The following is a 20,851-nucleotide window of genomic DNA, read 5'->3' as shown; positions in this document are numbered from 1 at the left end:
GTTGTGAGTTTGAGCCCTACTTTGGGCATAGGAATTACTTAAAAATAAAATCTTAAAACAAAACAAAGCACAAAAAACCGCCCCAAATTAAAAAAAAAAAAATACAGCAGCCCCAAGGAAAATAGATTATTATCTTACATTCCAGTGCCTGGACCCAGCTGCCTTGAGTTAATGTCTATCCTTGAAGATAGCAAAAGCACCCCTGGCAGGAACCCATTTGCTGATTCCATAAACCTTTTGGCTGTATCACTGATGTCTTCTCACATTACCCTTCTTTGAATGACGCCAAACATACCGGCCAGTCTCCTTCAAGCAGACGCTTTCCATTACTTGTCCCAGGATTTTCTAGCCATCAGGTTATGGTATGATTTTTATATCCTAGAACATTCAGCTGCTTTATGCCAACCTTAAGCAAATGCAAGGTTTGAAAAATTCTTTTCCTAAGGAGCTTGAAGAATTAAAAAGGAGACCATTCCTTAATTTCATAGTTCAACAAACAGCTTGGGTAGCTGGAGCTTCGTGTGTGTGCATGCGCTGAGGCTGGGAGGAATGTCAGCAAACACTGACCTGAAGTTACAGTCTCATGGAACCACAGACTGAAGAGCTGAAAGGAAACGTTTAGTGGATAGCAGAGAGATCGAAGTGTCTTGCGCAGGGGCTCATCTGCTGGTTGACTCTCAGATTTAGCAAGTCCCACACAGAACTTTCGCTTTTTCCTTCATGATGTTCCAGCCTTAAGTCAATTCCATCTCAGGTAATGGCACTACCCAGTTGCTCAAGCCAAAAACATCTAGGCTCGATCCCACGATCCCGAGATCATGACCTGAGCCGAAATCAGGAGTCGGATGCTCAACTGACTGAGCCACCCAGGCGCCCCTCTGAGGGAGTTAATCCTAATTCTTTTCTTTCGTTCTCCACATTCTCCTCACAACTTCTGTCCATTACACTTTGAAAATATATCCTGAATTTGTCTGCTCTTTTCTGTCTGCATGGCCACCACTCGAGGCCCAACTATTGTCACTTCTGCCTTGGACTCCGCTGCCAATCTTCTTCTTTTTTTAAAGATTTACTTATTTTGAGAGTGAGAGAGTGAGGGCGCGAGCACGTGGTGGCGGGGAGTGGCAGAGGGAGAGTCTCAAACAGACTGTGCTCAGCGTACAGCCCCACGTGCGGCTGGACCTCACAACCCTGGGATCACGACCTGGGCCCAAACCGGGAGTCGGATCCCCTGGGCCCATCTTCGAATTGGCCTGATTCTGCTCTTGCCCCCCCCCCCCCCCCCCAGTTCTGGACACAGCAGTCAGTGACACGTGGGCCACATGGATCAGATCATGATGCTTACCTTTGTAGAGCTCTCTTCACACGCCACTTAGAATACAACTTAAACTCTCTACCACACCTTGCAAGGCTCTACACGATCTTGTATTGCCTACCTGGCAACTTCAAAGCCACTCCGACTCTCTTGTCCTCTGTTCCAGCCTTATGGGTTTTTCTGTCTTCCTTGAAATCCCACAGCTCATCCCTGCCTCAGGATTTTGGCTGTTCTATTCCCTAATAGAATAGGCTCCTTGGAGTCAGCCTGGTCTGTCTTTAAATGTTACTTTTTCAGAGAAGCCTTTCCTCTTAGTTATTTTGTAGCATTCCATCTTCTCTTGGCAACCCGCGGAGGGGAGTTTGTTAGGTTATCTGTTTATAGTTTCTTTTCCCCTAGCAGGATATAAACTCCATGGGGACAGGGAGCTGGAGTTATCTCCTGACAAATGAAAGACATTCGGCAAATATTGTTGGATGATGAGGTCTAATTCTGGTTCTCACACCCAGCATACTATGCCCCTGCTCTGAACTCAGGCCAGTCCCATTAAGTATCTCTAAGACAGTCTGACTACAGAGGAATGTGGAGTCAGAACTATCTGGGTATAATCCATTGTCTCTTCCCAGGTGCAAACTGCTTATCATCTTTGAGTCTCAATTTGCTTACCTGTAAAGTGGGTACAGTAGACCTACTCTATAATGTTGTGGGAAGAATTAAATGACATAATTTATATAAAAAGCAGAGGAGAGTGCTTGGCCTATGGTATGTCTAATTGTTCTCACTTCCCTTGAATCTTTCACAAATTGTAATAGTTAACATTCAGGTATCTATTCTGTGATAGGTACTAAATGTTTTACATGGATTAGCTAATTTAATCCATATAAAACCCTACACAATAGAACTATAAATATCCCTGTGTAACAGATAAGAAAACTGACTAGTTTAAGCAACTTGCCTAAGGTCACACAGTAGAAAACTGCAGAGCCCAGCAAAATAGAACACAGCGATCCCATCCAATTTCGGAGGTAGTGAAACGTCATGGACTGGCTTTATTTTGACCCCCTTGGTAAGAAACATATTTTACATTCTAACCTAGCACATGTATATGAACTAAAGTGGGAAAAAAAAGTTTTGCAAAATAATACTTACCCTTACTATATGTTTTCTGACAGTTTCTCTTCATTTTAATTAATTTTTAAGTGGGCTCCATGCCCAGTGCAGCATGGAGCCCAGTGCAGGGCTTGAATTTCTAACCCTGAGATTGAGACCTGAGCCGATATCAAGAGTTGGGCGCTTAACCGACTGCACCACCCATGCGCCCCTCTGTTCATTTCATTTTAAAAAATGTTTTTGACCGATTTGATTTAACGGCCTACTAATAAGTCAAAAGCACACTTTGAAAACCATTCATCTAAGTTACAATTAATCCAACTATTATTTTCCAGCTATGTCAACCTCTACTAGAAAAACTCTGATTGTTATCAGCTAGCCTTTGTATTTATGTTTCAGATATGGGTTTTATTAGTTAAGATGCAGACCCCTCAGGGCTCAGATCTACTCCCCATTGTCAACCCTCCTGCAATTATGCAAAAATCATCTCTTGTCAGGTGAGATTCAAGCCAACTCTTTCACTCTCCAAAAATTATTTACCTGTATCAAAGCTCTTAAAACAAGGTGCCCATGTTAGAACTTTTTATGCAGTTTTTCCCCGTAGACACATGTTCTCACGAAAACTACAGTGAAATGGTTTCTGGATGGGGGATGAATGGACATTGACATTTTACCTGCTCTCTCAGTCCAGAGTTGGCACATGAGCTAGTGTTTATTTCTATAGATATTCTGAGTGCAGGGTATGTGTCAAAAGGCAAATAAATGAAACAAAGAAAAAACCCTTGACTGGGAACTCTCAGTTGCAAGGCAGGAAATTCTTTTGGAGGGCAGGAAGTAGCTATGAGCTTTTCCTCCAAACAGTGCTTCGATTCCCCCACCCTCAGGGAAAGTTTATCCTGCTGTTGTTTTAATCCAGCAGATGCTGAGCAGTTAGAGAAAGGGAACAAACAACTGGGGGAAATAATACCACCTGTTTATGTTGACTTTTACCAAACAGGACTGGCCACCAGCTGTTGAGGGGTTTGGAAGAAGCTAAGGTGGGAACAGGAAAGGGGAACTCAAGAGAAGCTAGTCCTTGGCTTTTTTGCTGTTTGGCGGTGGGGGTGGGGTCCCAAGGAAGTATAGGACCAATTCTCAGACGCAAAGGCAAAATAATGCACCCTGCTCACTGATACAGCAGGGCTGGCTTTGGTGCGTGCAGAGTAACACGTAACTGTTAGTTGCTTACTCTGTATTCATTTCCCCCTTCTTCAGTGACTGTAACTCATGTATCACTGGGGGAAGTAATGTCCAAGGAAAGGTGACATTTCTTGGCCTCCTTTAGAGTGAGCTGCTGTCACATGACTGAGCTCTGGAAATGTTGAGTGTGATTTCCAGGAAGACTCTTTAAAGGGTGCTGACTCAGCTGGGTTTGCCCATTTTGTCCTCGCCCCCTTTTCTTCTTCATACTGCCCAGAATTTCAAATGATGGCTGATGGTCAAGTGGCTACTTTGGACCATGAGGTGACCCTGAGAAAGGAACCATGTGGTGGTGCGGACAGGAGCCATTATACTGGTCTTGGACTACCAACCTTTGGAATACTTTTCCATGACAGAGATGCATTTCTTGTTCAAGTTTTTGCTGATTTGGGTTTCTGTTAAGCGTGTAGTCAAGCCCCATCCTAACTGATTTGGCTCAATAATTCTTGGCACTCATGTAACCAAGTCTTTGTGTTCCCCAAAGCATGGTCACTCCTGTTCCCTAATTCTAGCTTTCTAACAACAGTGTAAGAGAGCTGTGAGGCATGTGTTCTGTCAGGAGAGGACACTGGAGCTGGAGCAAAGCAAATCTTGCCCAATGCAACACCACCAGTGGCTACTTGGAGAGCAGCAGGCTTTGAAAGCCAGGTTCTCTCACCTCTAGGATTTTAAAAGCATGGTGGAAATAGGTGAGAGATTCCCTTTAAAAATGATTTTGATTAGTTAAGTAGTGGTTATTTTTAAAAGCAAGCATCTAAGGACAACTAATCTCTTCTGTCAAAAGAAAGAACATCAGACTTCTTTCACATTGCCTCCAGAATACTACTGCTACATTAAAATGAATTACAACTCACTGTATTGTTGTAACATACATTAAAAGAGTTGAACTCTCAAACAAGCTAAGACACGTTTTGAATAAGCAATTAGTAAAATGAATGTGTTAATGTTTTAAAAGCATAACAGTCTTGATGATTAATGTGGAGTTGACAAAGTCTTTAAGATGAAAAGGCAGAGGTAGGACTTTTTTCATTACAATGCAGGGAAAATTGAATGAGGTGGATTCAACATAGAAAAGTTTTAATGAGGCAAGTGTCAAGCAAGCATATCAACTTCTTCAAAAACAAAGAAAATCTAAAAGTTTAATTACAAAAACACTTGTACAGAAAACTTGGCATTTCAACAGTTCCAAACACATATACACAAATTTTTCCCCTAAAATGTAATGTTGTCAGAAATAAAACACTTTGTCTTACTTTCCTCAGCTGCTCCTTGTGTTTTAATGAAAGAAAAAAATCCGTAACACTGAATAGGCAACAAGTTATTTCATGAGAAGAACCTATAAGTGTGCAGGAATATCTACAAGTATATTGGGGAACATGAGTTAGGTACTGCGTTAGCGTGTAACCTCACTTACCACCTCCTGGTTAAGGAACACAGACCTGCTTTACAGAATCTGATAGTTTTGTGGCAGCTGAATCCCAGCCATCGGAGTCAGGTGTGTAGCAACTGGGAGAGGCAGTATTTCAAAAGCAGCCTGCGTAGTTTGTGAAATTGGTTTCAGAGTGTAGGCTCTTGCAAGGTCTGGGGCATTCCTGAATATGCAAATGTTTCAAGTCAATGTCAGATGTCCTAGCTAGAATCTGGAGAATGATAATCTTTGGACCAAGGTACAGCCTTTCCTGGTCAACAGTGCTGGTAACAAAGGTGCACAAAACTGACACAAAGGAGAAACAGAAATATCAGGAGGAAAGGAAAAGGAGACAAAGTGTCTGGAGGAAGGCAGACACAAACTTCCAGAACTGGCTTGGCTGTCCTTCTGTGACACACAGGGTGTTCTAGCTTGGACTGAGCAGGCAAGGAGGCTGAGGGAAGTGACAGGAACAGCAGGTGAGGGCAGGAAAACAGAAAAATACAGAACAAAGCAGGCTAGGCTTATGGCGACAGATAATGCTGGGCTCTTATTCTAAGAAGTTGCCAAGCAGTGGTGTGTGGGGGGCTTCAGTGCATGGAAATTTGCCGTGTGCTCACATAACATTTTTTTTTAAAAGGTTGTTTTTGTTGTTATTTTATTTCCTTTGGGCTAATAAATCAGGTACGGAGATGCTGAGAAGACAGGATGGTGCAGCAACACGACAGGGGGTTTCTGGCTTGTGCCCTGGCTCATGAGCAGATTGTGAAGGGGACACACTTCCACCTGCTTCAGTGGCGTGGTGCCGAGACAATGGGCTCAGCGTGCCCCACTTTGGTTCCAAAGATCTCAGCTGCAACTGTCAGCCTTGTGCTCTACAGCATCGAAACAAAACACAACAAAACCTGAGGGGAGACTCAGAAACCTCTCTTCCCTTTTGGTGTTAAAAAAAAAAAAATCACTTCCTAAGAGGGGAAAAGGAAGGGAAGCTTGTCCTTTTGACGAAGATTTTGCAGTTGCGGCTACAGGAGGAAGACGAATTCCTCCGTGCCCTTGCTTGTCAGCTCAGGGACGATTTTGAACATTTCCACCTGTCCCTATCCTTGCATCGGTAAACCTAAAGCAGCCAGGGATTCCCTCAGTTCTCACTCACGATACACTTTGGGTTGTTTTTTTTTTTCAATGCCAAATGAGAAACTACTTTTCCCGTTCTCTCCTATTTGCCAATGACCTTTTCCTTAGCAAAAATGCTCCACAAGACATTGCCAACAGATGGGAACCGAAGAGCCTTGCTGGGGCTGGGACACCGTGTCTGTGCAGGAGCAATGCTTAGGAAACAGCAGGCAGTAGCAAGGAGGAAGGAAAGAGCATTCTCCTTCAGGGCAGCAATCACAAAGCCTCGGTGAGGGCCGGCACCCACTGAGCACCATGTGGGGTAGGAAACACAGCCTCGCTCCACAGGGCACTGTCAACAAGAAGCTCCTTTCTTTGGAGTCACAGCAGGACAATGATGGGAGAAGCCTGGGCCTGTCCAATGAGAGAAGCTCTCTTTCAGAGCCCTGCTGAGCAACAGAGCCCAGAGGTCAGAAAATGGAGATGTCGAACTTGGAGGGGGTGAAGGAAATAAAAAATCATCCCCAAAGGTATATATAAAAAAAAAGTGACAGGTAGGTAAGAAAAGCAGAGCCACTGAGAAAAGGGTCCCATGCGATAGAGCAATGAGAAAGGCTTCCCTTCTGCTGCAGGAGAGGTCAGGGTCATGGTGGCCGGTGGGCAGAATCTATGCAGACCCACTTTATCAGAAAGAAATGCAGATGACAGGAAACCGAAGACCTGGGAGAGTGGCTGTATATTTTCAAAGCTGCACAAGGACAGTTCCACAGGAAGTGTGTATCCATGTTCCTCCAGCTGCTGTCTCATACGGCTTCCAAGGGCGAAGGTTGAACTCCTCTAACCGACAGCTCTTTCCCAAGCAGAGCAATTTGTATCCCCTCTCTGCCTCCACTCAGTTCAAATTTCCATGGATGGCTTCTCATTCCTCACAAGTAAAACCACTTACAGAACATCATGGCGCTCTAAGACCTGTAGGATTGGGAGGGAGAAAAACAATGAAGATACCCAAAAGGTAAGCACTGATCAGAAAGGTTAGGGCTCTGGGTTAAAAAAAAATGCTCTGTTCTATTTCTGGTAGGGTTGAGGTGAGGAGCAGGGTGCGTGTAAACACAAGAGCTCATAAAACTGCAAGCACACAAGCTCACTGAGATGTTTTAGATAACATTTCAATGCAACATGGCCCCGCTCCAGTTCAGCAACAATGGGGAGGTAGGAAAATCGTCAGCCCAACACAGAAAAGGGCCAAATCTGATGATGGAAAATTAGTACTCCATTTTAGCGCAAAGAATGCATAATCAATCAAAACCAATTTTCTTCAAGCATAAATGTAAAAATTTTGGTATGCATGTAGAAATGTATTGTGTGCACAGGATCAATACATTTTCTTACATTGCTAAAAATGCAATCGTGTAAGAAAGGTTTTTTTTTCAGTTCCTCAAAGAGCCGAATATTTTTCATTTGGTTAAGCTGAAATCAAGTAACATATGGATTTTGACAGTTTATGTAACATGGTCACCTCTCAATGTGAAATTGCCCCCACGGTTTCCTCCCAGTCCTACTTTTTTTCTAGGTACCAGTTTGACTCGGAGAAAGGTGACAGCTGGGGCAAATCTTTCATTGTATATCCATAAAAATGATTTTTAAATAGGCTGACCAAAATTTTATAACATTATAATTACTGGATTGTAAGTTTTTCTATTTGCTTCCTATTTATCTTAATGCTCACATTCCAAGGTTTTTTAGTGCTTTCCCCTTACACCTACCCCCACTCCTTACAGCAATGTTTTAGAAAGCCTGCTGAACCAACATTTAGATACATGTGTTCTAGTCCTGGATTCTGCACTCATCGACTTAGATATTTTTCAGGCAAGACATTTCACCTCTTTGGGACCCAGTTTCTCCCTATGTAAAATGTTGGGATTTCTAAAGGTCCCTTCCAGCTCTAATATGCTCCTGAAACTGCAGAACATTGGCTTCCCTTCACTCACTGGCTCCTGACAGTGGACGCAACCTTTGCCAAGCTCACGTCAGAGTAATTAATTGCACCACGAATGCTGGGGATGTCAGGCCTAGCTGTCTGTACATATTTGTATAATGAGGCCAAGCTAGTATTAATCACAGTCTTTATAATTGTTTCATTTGACAGTTTCGACGGGTGTGGGGAACTATGTACTCTTAGTTACGTTTGCATGACTAGATTGTAAGAATCTGTAGTAATAAGAACAGTTCACATTTCAGGTATTTCTTTTTTTAAGAGCAAAATACAGGTTAAAATCAAGGATAATGGTAACATCTAGGTTTTCAACGATACCTCTGAAAGCAGATACTACAGTTTAGATCCTGAGATAGGCAAAGCTTTAGGAGAGTCTTACTGGCAAAATGCTCAAAATAGAAAACCACTTTTGGCTCAAAACTTGCAATAACTGCCCTATACCTATGTGAGGAGACACCATATTATCAATTACTGTGTTTTTCACAATCTTCCACAGTTTCTCCTAGCTCTCTCTTTTCAAGCCTACAAGAGTGCTAATTGAAAACACTGTGTGAAAATGAGAAGGATGATGAGCTCCTGAAAATCCCAGGCCTAGATTTACAAGCTGTTCCCTTCATAAACAGCAGCGGTAATGCCACTTCTTTATTCTGTAGGGAGTCCAGACATCTCTTAGAAGTACGGTCTGTTCCATCTGGCTACCCACTAGAAGGATGGTAATCCTTTCCCCACCAGAACACAGCTGAGGCTAAAGTATAATGAATTGTCTTGCAGAGTTACCATCCAACGGCATGGCCAAGGAGAGACTACTGCTTTTGTCTCTGCTAGCAGATGTTGCCTCATTAAACAAAGAATCATGGGTTTTATTTATTCTTATACATTTTGCTCAAGGTCCAAACCATGCTAGGATATGAATATGTATATGAGTGCACTCGTACCTGCAGGACAAATAACTAAAGATTCAAACCCATGACTGGCCACTGTAAGGAGCATGTCCTGCTGTCCACTTTTGTTTTTCTACTCATATACGGCCACCTCACCATATGTCCTAGGATTTCCACAGTTCATATGTCTGCAGGCATTGACCTGCAGACCAAAGGGATGTCAACTCTGTGGGATGGCATACTACAGGGCACCCTAGCTCTAGAAATTTAGGTGAACACATACGAGTTCTATTTAAGAAATGACACCTGATGACTGACCATTAGTACCAAAAGTTTATGTGGGCAGAGACTTCCTGGAAATGTACTTTTTTTCTATTCTAAGAGAACATAACACATGTTACCAGTCATTTGGTGAGTATATTTTAGAAGGCTTATTTTCTCTCTCCTCTCTTTTTTGCTTACTAAGAGTTTTTTTTTTTTTAAATCGATTTAAAGTCTTTTTATTTTCTATTTTATTTAAGTAATCTCTGGGCCTGACGTGGGGCTGGAATGCACCACCCCAAGATCAAGAGTTGTGCACTTTTCTGACTGAGCCAGCCAGGTGCCTTCCCTTCTCCCTATTTCAAAGTCTAAATCTCTTTCAATAGGGCAATAGCTGTTTCGCTGTAAGGATAGTCCACAGTGACATTTAACATACAAAAGTTGCTCTTGATATTGAGTGTTGAATGAAAACCTTCTTACTTATGCAGGTTTATAATCATAAGATGTCTCAGTGACTGCTGTTGTAAGTTATCATTAGTATTTTCCAGGGAAAAGGAAGCTTAACAATTAAGTGATATTTATTTTGTTCTAAGTGCTGTTTTGGGGGTGATTTCCTCTAAACTTCTCATTCGCTCTTCAAAACCCTTTGGGAAACTAACACCAGAGAATACAGCTAATAACTAACGAAGCTGGAATGGAGGTTCAACCACAAAAAAAATCATGCTTTTTCCTTTAAACCATACTGAGGCGTGCATGAGAAAGAACTCTTTTCTCACATTATTTACTACATTTAATAACCATGTAACAGTAATTTTAATGAAGTCCCCAACTCATTTATTTGATGTAAGGCCAGGGTTTTAGTAGCTTTGAGAAAGTCCACTGCCTTCTTATTTTTGATGACGTGTTGGCACATACATATCGCATCAGTGAGCACTCACCATTCCCTAACGATCAAGCCTGTTCACAACTTCTCGAACTGTAGCTATGAAGTTTTCATTGTCTTGGGGATTAGCTAAAATAATACTGTGCAGTCTGTTCATATATGAGTCAATGGTGTCCACCGTAGGTGTCTCTCCACTTCCTGAAGTGAGATAAGGAGAGAAAGTAAGAAAATCCTCCCTATTCGGTTCAACCGTAGCACACTTAAGTGACTCCAAGTACAGGTGGAGTCACTTGATCTGCTCCATAGATCAGATTTTCATTTCAGAGGAGAGACTTTGAGACCTCAAAGAAATGAAATTAATCCACATATCCTGAATAAAAAGATGGGCTATATAACTGTTCTATAGTATATACGAGCAGCTGCGTATAACAAAAAGTTAGAGACTCTCCCTGCTTTCTGCTGTGATTATCCTTCACAGGAAAGAGGATACAAAAAATACTTGTTTTTGTTTTCCTCTTCCTTCCATTAAAACAAAATTACAAAACGAGGAAACATACATAAGAAAAATGCTCTACTCAGAATTTATCACTCAGTTTCCATTATTCTGAATATCAAATTAAGCTTAATAGAAAGGAAAGTAAATTACATTAAAATACAATTGGAGAAAAATTTAAATGACCAGAGAGCCTGAAATTTTGGATGACTGTGCCAATACTGAGATACTATTATAAGACTTACAGAAACCTCTGAGGCAAGAAAACCCTTATATTGTTGGCTCTCCTCTTGGTGGGGAGACTTTAGCCTCACCCTACTAATACCAAGACAAGACAGCGCCTGCTCCCTTCGCCATCACCGAAATGCTAAGGTAAGGGGGATATTACCAGGCAAGGGCATGCTGGCAAAGCTGCTGGTCAGCACCTGGCGCAGGGTCTCCAGGTGCTGCTGTAAGACGGTGTTGCGGCTCCGCTCCTGGATCACATCCACCTCCAGCTTCTCCACTGCTGTGCGCATGCTCTCCACGTGCTTCTGCAGGGCTGCATTCCTCTCCTCAAACTCCATGTTGGATTTCCGAAGCTGGCGGAGCTCTGCCTCCCGAGCTGAGGACACCCGCCCCCAGACAGAACACATGTAGCACTAGGAGTCTCCCAGGATTCCCAAAGACTCTTACAAGGAAGTTCTGCTTAGCTGTCTCTAATTAGCTACCCCACCTCATCTCCCTATTCTCATTATAGCCTTCCAGATAGCAATTTCAGCAATAAAATGCCTGGTTCCCCAGAGCTATTTTAATTCTTAAAGCTGGTCATATTCCTACTTAAGATTGCAAGGAACAGTTGCAATTCTCGGTATTTGTGTTTATTTTGTTTTTTAAAACTGTGCAATGAGAAGCCTGAGGGGCTTCACAGGGGGATCCTGGGAGACTGCAAGCACAGCTGTGGGTCTCCATCTTTACTGCAATGGGGTCAGCTTTGCTCTTACTTATTTTATATTCTGGATGCCCATGTAAGCTTTTGTTTATACAAAAGGTTTCAGGCTAAGAGTCTGAAAGCAACTGACTTAGTGATGCACATTTATTTCTTTTGATCCAGAGACTGAAGTAGCTTTGACAAAACTGGCCTAGCTTTCCTTCACTGGTTTTTGAGTAGCTACCCTTACTGAAATAGACACAGTTTTCTCCTTCCAGACCAGTCCTAGGGTCAAGAATATCACTACAACTGCTTTTGAGCAATGAACCCCCCTGAGAATGAAGCCCCCTGTCACAAACCTGAGAAACACAAAATGATACTTTGGTAATTACCTTTGCTGTGGTTCAGGAATTCCTCCGTAAATATAGGAATGTCAAAAACAGACCGTTCCTTTACCTCTGTTTCTTTCTGTGAATTAAGAGTAACAAAACAGTTAATTCTTTTTTCCTTTTTAAAGATTTTATTTATTTATTTAAGAGAAAGAGGAAGAGGAAGCACCGGGGGACAGGAGAAGCAGACTCCCCGCTAAGCAGGGAGCCTAATGCAGGGCTCGATCCCAGGACCCTGAGATCATGACCTGAGCCAAAGGCAGATGCTTAACAGACTGAGGCACCCAAGAGCCCGGTTAATTCTTCCCGCCCCCCCTTTTCTCTTTTATTGAAGTAGAGTTGACACACAATGTTACATTAGGATCAGGTGTACAATGTAGTGATTCCAGAAGTCTATACATTATGCTGTGCTCACCAAACGGTAGCTATCATCCGTCACCATACAATGCCATTACAATAACACTGACTATATTCCCTAGGTTGTACCTTTTATCCCTGTGACCTATTCATTCCATAACTGGAAGATTGTACCTCTCACTCCCCTTCACCCACTTTGCCTATCCCTCTTGCAACCACCAGTTTATTCTCTGTATTTATGGGTCTATTTCTGCTTTTTGTCTTTTCTTTCTTTCTTTCTTTCTTTCTTTCTTTCTTTCTTTCTTTCTTTCTTTCTTTCTTAAGATTCCACACATAGGTGATATCATATGGTATTTGTCTTTCTCTGACTTATTTTACTTAGCATAATACCCTCTAGGTCCATACGTGTTGTCACAGATAGCAGAATTTCAGTGTTTTTTATGGCTAAGTAATATTCCACTGTGCGTGTGTATGTGTGTGTGTGTGTACATGCGTATCTTCTTTATCCATTCATCTACTGGTGAACAGTTAGGTTGCTTCCATATATTGGCTATTGTAAATAATGCTGCAATAAACACAGGGGTGCATATATCTTTTCACAAAACTGTGAATTCCTTTTTTTTTTTTTTAAAGTAATCTCTAAGCCCAATGTGGGGCTCAAACTCATGACCCTAAGATCAAGAGTCTCATGCTCCATCGACTGAGCTAGGCAGGAACCCTAACAAAACAGTTACCTTTTTTTTTTTCTAAAGATTTTATTTACTTATTTGATAGAGAGAGAGACAGTGTGCACAAGCAGGGGAAGCAGCAGAGGGAGAGGGAGAAGCAGGCTCCTCCTGGAGCAGGGGAGCTCAATCCCAGGACCCTGGGATCATGACCTGAATCGAAGGTAGATGCTTAATTGACTGAGCCACCCAGGTGCCCCCCAAAACAGTTAATTCTTAAACAGAAGCTAAATTAAATAGGTACGGCCTTTAGGCCATGTCTTCCTTACAGAAACAGTAGGGTGAGCACGAATCAGTTCAGGTGGAGGTGTGAGGGAAATGTATTCACCTTTTCATTGGAATCAACCTTTCACAGAGCTCAAGCAGGTTAACGATTCAGTTCTCTCAGGCGTATGACTGCTGTGCAATGAGAAACCTTAGAACAAGCCTACATAGGGGAGCCTGGGTGGCTCAGTTGGTTGAGTGTCCAGCTCTTGATTTCGGCTCCAGTCATGACCTCAGCGTCCTGAGATCAAACCCTGAGTTGGGCTCAGCGCTCAGTACATAGTCTGCTTGTCCCTCTCCCTCTGTTCATCCCCCCATACTCGTGCTCTTTTTCTCTTTCCTTCATAGATAGATAAAATCTTTTAAAAAAAAAAAAACCTACATAAATTTCCCTAAAGGAGAATTTGGAAGCCATTTCTCAACTCTGTGCTTTGAACAGTCAACAGTATACAGCTGTGCAAGTGGTTGAGTCAGGAACAGAAAAAGGGAATTTCTTGGGTGTTTTTTTCAGTTGCTTCTCTTGGTTATTCATGTAAAATGCTTTGAGACAGGGCTGTCCGTTCTAAGTTTGCAGAATGGACAATAAGAACTCTGCCAACCACGAGCAATAATAATGGCATTCTATCGGTACTACCATTTCGTTTATTTAGAGGGGCAGCCTATAACTGGGGATCTTTTCGATTTTCTTCAAACGGGGAAAAACAAAACAAAATCAAGAAGTCAGAAATAAGGAGGCTCTAAAAATGAGAAAAGCGAGGGATTACGTGAGATAGAAAATAACAAAGCCTAAAATTAATTCGCCAATTTAGTGAATTTAAAAATAAAAAAAAGGCCTCACAAAATTACTGCAAAATATATCCCATGATGACCCTTAAGAATAAAGTCAATTTCAAGATGCTCTGACTGCCATTTCTACAGTGAATCTGAAGTTGAAAGCATTAGGAATATAAATCATAAGTGTACTGGCACAGTGTTTAAAATCTTGCATAATGTAAGATGGTAAAGACAACAGCGGGAAATGAGTACTGAAGAAATTGTTAGTGAAATCTGAAGATTCCAAAACCTTTATAACATAAAGAACAGTAAAAAAAATAATAATAAAAAAAAATAAAAAAATCCAAAGGCATTGCTATAAAAAACATGTTTAAAGCCAGAGAAAGAATATATCTTTCCTATTCCTGCCACCACTAGTGGCACTTATCTTTGAACACAAATATGATCTGGTGCCCAGTAGAAAGCTAAGCAGTTAACAGTCTATGAGGGGATTCTGACAGCCAAGCTCCTATTTTCATATTGGCATCTGCCTTGTAAGGGGGCTGGGCTGCGTGAACAGCCTGCCAACGGCAGCAGATCAAGAGAGCCATCTAAGATGTTAAGTCTGAAAAACTATGTATTTACCTGAAGAAATTTTCAGAGCACTTGATTTTTATCTTTTTACCTCTTAAAGAAGGCAAACAAAATTTCCCAAAACAATTTAAAAAGAAACAATAAAATTATCAGTGAAAGCCCCAATTTCAACATGTAAAGCTCTACCTTGGGCCAGTTCCTACTGGCTTCAAAGAGAACCAAAGTATGGGCAAGGAAAGTTAGTGCCAAAGGGATCCTAGACATATTTCACGGTGGCTTTCTCTCGACTCTGCAGGCTTACGTACGCTTTAACCCTGTTGCTGGGTTGCTATAGGAAAACAGAAAACTTACGACATGCAATTTCAACATGAACAAAGTATAACAGATGTAAGTGCACAAATGACTTCATATAGTCTTATGACCTTATCATCCTACCTTTTTCAGTCTCCTACTTAACTGCACAGGCTCAAAGGAGATCAGTCACCTAGCCACAGGTCTGTGACTCTCCGAGTCCCTCTCCAAGTCCCCTGACTCTCCTCAGACGGGTAATTCTCTTCTCTTTGCCAGAGTGACCCAAACCAAGCTAACTACTAAGCACGGAGCACAGAGCACAGCACCTCACAGGAGCGTGAACACACTGCCCCTTGGTACAAATTCTTAGAGTGCAAAACAAGAAACACGAAAGCAATTAAATGAAAAGGTTCAGTCTCTGAAAGGCAACAGAAATTCTACTTAACGGAAGAGTGGTAATAAGAACCATCAGCACTCTCCCATTACTGAGTACATTACTCGGCATGGAGAGGATCCTCCTGGGGGCTCGGATATACTTAAGCTGTTCCAAGGATCGCTCAAGGGATTAAAATCATCAGGATTTCATTACGTCTTCATTGAAAGGGTCTAATTTGTTCAGGCTGAGTGTCATTTTGTCATTTCTCATAAATTAAAGGAGAAGCAGAGTTATTGTTTCTATCTTGGTCCTCACGCACGATGTAGACACTTTCTTGAGAGTAACGCTAGTTGACTCCTGTGTCTAGAGGGCTGGCTTTTGATCTGAGAGGAGCAAAAATGCTCTTCACTTTGGTTTTTCATTCTATATATTGAGTGGAGGGTAAGAGAACAGAGGCTCTTTTGAACTGAACCTATTTTGCTGTGATCTAGGTTCAGGGCCAGAATTTCATACAATGTGACATGCTTCTCTCAAGTGCCCTTTACTTTAGGGAACACTCTCAATACTATGTACCTGGCTGAGTGCCCCACTGCTACACCCAACACTCCAGTGGCTCCCAGGTCAGCATTTCTTTAGCTCTGGCATGCACTTGCCAGTACCTGTCGTGGTGACGATGTCTTAGGAATCCAAGTTACAGTTAGTAATATAATAGGTTTCTTTTCTGTATACAAACGAAATAATGTGTCTTAACTGGCAACAAATTTGGTGACATCCCCAGCACCCAGGCCCATTTCCACTTTCAACACCAGTTTGTGCCATGTAGCGTGGCATGTGCGGCCAAGAATGCTAGACTGGGATACAGAGGCTTGCACTTCAGTCATACTTCTGCCTCTAATTCAGTAACTGAGTCTGCGGAAGTTCTTTCCTGTCTTGGGTAAATCACTTTTCTCAACCCTAAAATGGGGGGGGGGTGTCAGTTCAGAGAATTTCTGAGGGTCTTAGTATTTCTGAAGTGAGCTGAAAGACTATGCTACTACATTTGTCATTTTACTCCTAATAGGATAAGTAAAGGGAAATAAGCACATATTTAGACTCTATGATGTTTTAGGCACTTTGCAAGATACTTGCTCTTTTATTAACTTACTCATAACTCTGCTCAAGCCATTTCACCCACCTCAAGGTGTCCCCCACAAAACCTAGGGCATCTTTAAAGTCTTACTCAGTTCTTCCTTTCCATGGGCTTCCCTGTGGCTGTTTTTCACTCATAGTGCTTTCTTATTTTTCTGAACCATTATGCTAAGAAATTATATGTAAGGAAATCACTGTGTAACTATGTTTAAAAACTCAAACCAGTTCTTTTTTTATTGCAATTGTTTTGAAATTACCTAGTTTAGGAAAGATAGTAGTCAATGAAAAATTAAAAAAGTGAGGGACATTAATTGGGTCAATAACCTTGCTAAGAGAGCTTTATCCTGATGTGGGCATAGCAACAGACAGATTCACAGAGCCTACTGTATACACATTTGAGAAACGACTGTTGGCTCTCCATCTACTCTCTCCTTGTTTTCCTTTTTTTTTTTTTTTTAAAGATTTTATTTATTTATTTATTTGACAGAGATAGAGACAGCCAGCGAGAGAGGGAACACAAGCAGGGGGAGTGGGAGAGGAAGAAGCAGGCTCATAGCGGAGGAGCCTGACGTGGGGCTCGATCCCGTAACGCCGGGATCACGCCCTGAGCCGAAGGCAGACGCCTAACCGCTGTGCCACCGAGGCGCCCCTCCTTGTTTTCCTTTCATTTACCGTGTGTGTAATCCTAAGACAGGGAAATCATATGGAGACTGATTCCTTTTCATAAATCACAGAAATTCATACCATGCTAAATCATGTAAATAAAAATAAGAAGCTTCATTTAATAAATAAAAAGCCTCATTTAACAAAAACCTTCATTTCTCAAATCAGCAGCAGCAGCTTCTGTGACTGAGTAAATCTACTGTATCTTTCCTGACTAAAACTACCAACCTTACTGAAGACAAAATGCCACAGACAATTTGGCCAGCAAAATTCATAGTGATGAAAGGAGTTAGTTGTTGACTAGAAAGTGTGCCTAGAAATGTTTTAGATTATTGTCCAAATTCTCTTTTGTAACCATTAAGAACAGAGAAGTTATAAAGGATGCTTAATAAGGGAAAAAAAGAAGTATGGAAATCTCATGATATTGGTAGGTGGGCACAGACAAATAAAAGGAGAAATAAGTAATTATACAACCATCTGGCAATATGGAAAGCTTGCAACACTATTCAATTAGGATTTTATGTATAAAGTATACATACAGTTTCTCAAAAAAAAAATCCTAATATTTCACCCTAATTGGGGCACAGATATGTCATGTGTCTCCATTTACATAGGATTTATTTGAAGAATAAAATGCTTTTATTGTGCTTACTTCCTAATTCACGAATCATAATAAATCTATTTAACTTGTGAATCTAAATGTCTTCCCTATGTTTTCAAGGTCACCAATGCTAAATTACGTATGAGAACTATGGACCAAAGAGAAATGTTATTATTTTGAAGAAATTATTTCTTAAAAAAAACTAAATGCACACAAGAGTACATCAGAAAATTCTTTTTTGTAAATTTCCACTAATATTTCAATAAATGGGTCTTGTGTAAAAATAAGTATTTATGGAAGATCTCCCAATGCAAGCACGTCATGCTAGGTGGTATGGGGCGGTACAAGATGGAAACGAGATCATGCTTCCTTCAAAAAGATTACAATCCAAGAGTATGAATAATAGAAGCACTTGAATAACCTCAACACCTTAGCTAGACCAGCTAAGTACATACAGAGAGCTGTGAGGGTTAAAGGAAGCTGGAGGACACAGGAAAAGTTTGAAGGAGGAAATGGAACTTGAAACAGGGTTTGATGGATGGCTAGAATTTTGTGAGGCAGAATAGGATGATGGGGGAGGGGTGGTGGAAAAAATGAGTGAGAGAGAGAAGTATTTTTGTGGAAGAAAGAATATGAATACAGGCATGAAGCAGAAATGGATGAGGCACTTTTCAAATTTTTTTTTTTTTATTAAAGAGTTTATTTATTCATTTGAGAGAGAGAGAGAGAGAGACAGAGAAAGCACAAGCAGAGGGAAAGGGAGAAGCAGACTCCCGCTGAGCTGGAAGCCCGACATGGGGCTCGATCCCAGGACCTGGAGATCATGACCTGAGCCGAAGGCAGAGGTTTAACCATCTGAGCCACCCAGGCACCCGAGCAGTAAAGGTTTTTAAGTACATAGATATACATGGGAAATGTGAGAGTTAAGGTGTTTGGAAAGGGAAGTTGGGACGTGATTACAGAAGACTCAGACTGCTGAGCTGAATGGGATTTGGTAAGTGATGAAAAGTCACTGAGCATTTTAAAGCATGGAATTACCAAAAATTTTATTTTCTTACAACCATATGTGAACGTTGGGCTACATATATATTTAAAGCTCTTCTGCCACATAGTCAAGACACACAGGCCTAAATCCTATGGGTGATAGGCTAAACCAAATGGAGGGGAAAAGGCCAGTACACAAGTGTGTGCCAGTGAGCTAGGAACCAAGATACCGTTACTTGTGCTCTGCTGACACTGCAGTTGAATTGTTCATTTTAACTGAATGTTGGATTTCCTAAACCACAACTTCCTGAGAGTCAGAGTGAGGTAGCTGATGACGATAAACTATGACCAAATTATGGCTTTCAGCTGGTCCTCATTTCTATACCTCACTCCAAATTCCAGCCATCTTTAGCATGTCAAGGCAATAAAATTCTTGGACCAGAAGAAAGGACTGGAGTTAGGGGCTGTAGTTCAAGGAGACTCATGTAAGTATCTGCCATACAGTAAGAATCTTTGAGCAAAAAGAACTCATCCCATCTGAATTATGGGATAGAGGAAATACTCTGTCATTAAAAAAAAAAAAAAAAGTCTGATAGCACGACAAACAGCAACTTTATTCTAAATAGATATATGGTATGTAAACAGAAAGCAAATTACCTCATGATCATGAGTGGCCTGCCGGGCTGCATCTAAAAATATGAAAGAATAAGAGAACATTAATTTGAAGAACAAAACAATAACAAAACCCAAGCAAATGAACTGTGCCACATGACAGTTACAGTCAGACACAAGGGAAACAGCAGACGCAGTTCCTACCTCTGAAGAGAATAGAGTGGTAGAGTGGACAGGAGATGCACGCCAAAGGCTGTTTGCACAACACACTAGCTGTGGGTGGGGCTTCTTTGGCAATGTCTCCTGAAGAAAGGGAGCTTGAAGCAATACTTGAAGGGTATAGTGAACAATTTTAACAGGACAAAAGATCCATGAAGACTGGGGTCTTGTCTATCTTGTTCACTGTTGCATCTTTAATGCCTAGGTGAAAGCCTGATGTATCCCAGGAAGTGCTCACTATGTACTGTTCGAGTACCAGAAAACGTGAATGGATGATTGAGAAGGATGGTCACTGCGGGCTGGGAGAAATGGTGCATGAAGGCTTAGAGGTGTTAAAGAAAGGCAGGTATGTAGACAGATTTGTTTAGAGGCAGAGAAACACACAGGCAACTAAAAAGGGTCTTGGAACATCAGTCAAATTGTTTGATACTGGATATGGAAACCCAGCTGAAATTTTTAAATGAGAGCAATGCGATTTTAATAAAATTCCAAGGTGCTGTTTGTAAGTGAACATAGAACACAGAAATGATGGAAACTTATCTTTTATATTTAACAGTAGACTTTTTGACACTCTATCATGCACAACAAACTATAAACACATTTCATTCTGGTTCTGGTACCTTGCCTATGAGATTTGCCTTTCTGACGGTCCTGGGTTTTCCTACTGAAAACCTTGTAGGCCTCAGTCTTCTGATACTGCTCCAGTTCCTTCATGTAACGCTCCTTATCTCTGTCTGCTTCATCAAGGTAGCGCTAGGAAAGAAATGTGCAATTATTTTCAGGAAACAGATCTTATTTGGGTAAACTATTAGTGGACTCCTTGAAGACAACAGAGGACAATTAGAACATAGAAAGAAAGTATATAAGGGATAAGCTTTAAGGGAGAATAAAGAAGTCATATGGATAGAATAAAATATAATCTCTCAATTATAAAAGAAATAGGTGATTATGATCCTTTGGACTATTTATTGCCTTTTCTAACTTAATGAAGACAAGTTCTATTGAGATCATTCTCATAAAATATTCACAAGAAGATATTACAGTTATTTCTCTAATTTACACATGGCCACTAGAATCCTCAAGAGGACTGAAGACCATATAGGCACACTTAGTCTTCCCAGGAGAAAGGATGGAATATTACTTTGTTTTTCTATCCCCAACCCATTCGGAGAATGATATCATACATCAATTGGCCTTTTAAGAGCCAAAGAGTGGAGCACTAAAGCCGGGACACACAAAGAACATAAAAAGGAATGACCTCATCCTATGGACCTAAAATGGACTACTATGAG

At 41.3% G+C, this 20,851-nt stretch overlaps 1 protein-coding gene across 12 annotated transcripts in view; it reads right to left on the bottom strand.

Moving 5' to 3' along the window:
- Positions 1 to 4,721: 4,721 nt before the first annotated feature.
- Positions 4,722 to 20,851, bottom strand: part of HMG20A (high mobility group 20A) — a 75,942-nt gene continuing 59,812 nt past the window's right edge. For all 12 annotated transcript variants that reach the window (XM_087856759.1, XM_045795133.2, XM_045795128.2 and 9 more), the window contains 6 exons: positions 20,180 to 20,312; positions 19,386 to 19,417; positions 11,996 to 12,071; positions 11,082 to 11,297; positions 10,256 to 10,398; positions 4,722 to 7,151 (listed from right to left, as the gene is read on the bottom strand). In XM_087856759.1, the coding sequence (XP_087712885.1) occupies positions 10,262 to 10,398; positions 11,082 to 11,297; positions 11,996 to 12,071; positions 19,386 to 19,417; positions 20,180 to 20,312 (594 nt within the window). In that variant the 3' untranslated portion in view covers positions 4,722 to 7,151; positions 10,256 to 10,261. The remainder of the gene's footprint in view (positions 7,152 to 10,255; positions 10,399 to 11,081; positions 11,298 to 11,995; positions 12,072 to 19,385; positions 19,418 to 20,179; positions 20,313 to 20,851) is intronic.

The sequence above is a fragment of the Ursus americanus genome, chromosome 28 (assembly GCF_024610735.1).
Source record: "Ursus americanus isolate L20-20 chromosome 28, mUrsAme1.1.p, whole genome shotgun sequence".
NCBI classification, from domain to species: Eukaryota; Metazoa; Chordata; class Mammalia; order Carnivora; family Ursidae; genus Ursus; species Ursus americanus.
Note: the sequence above shows the minus strand (reverse complement) of the source record. Positions and strands in the feature narration are given on the sequence as shown.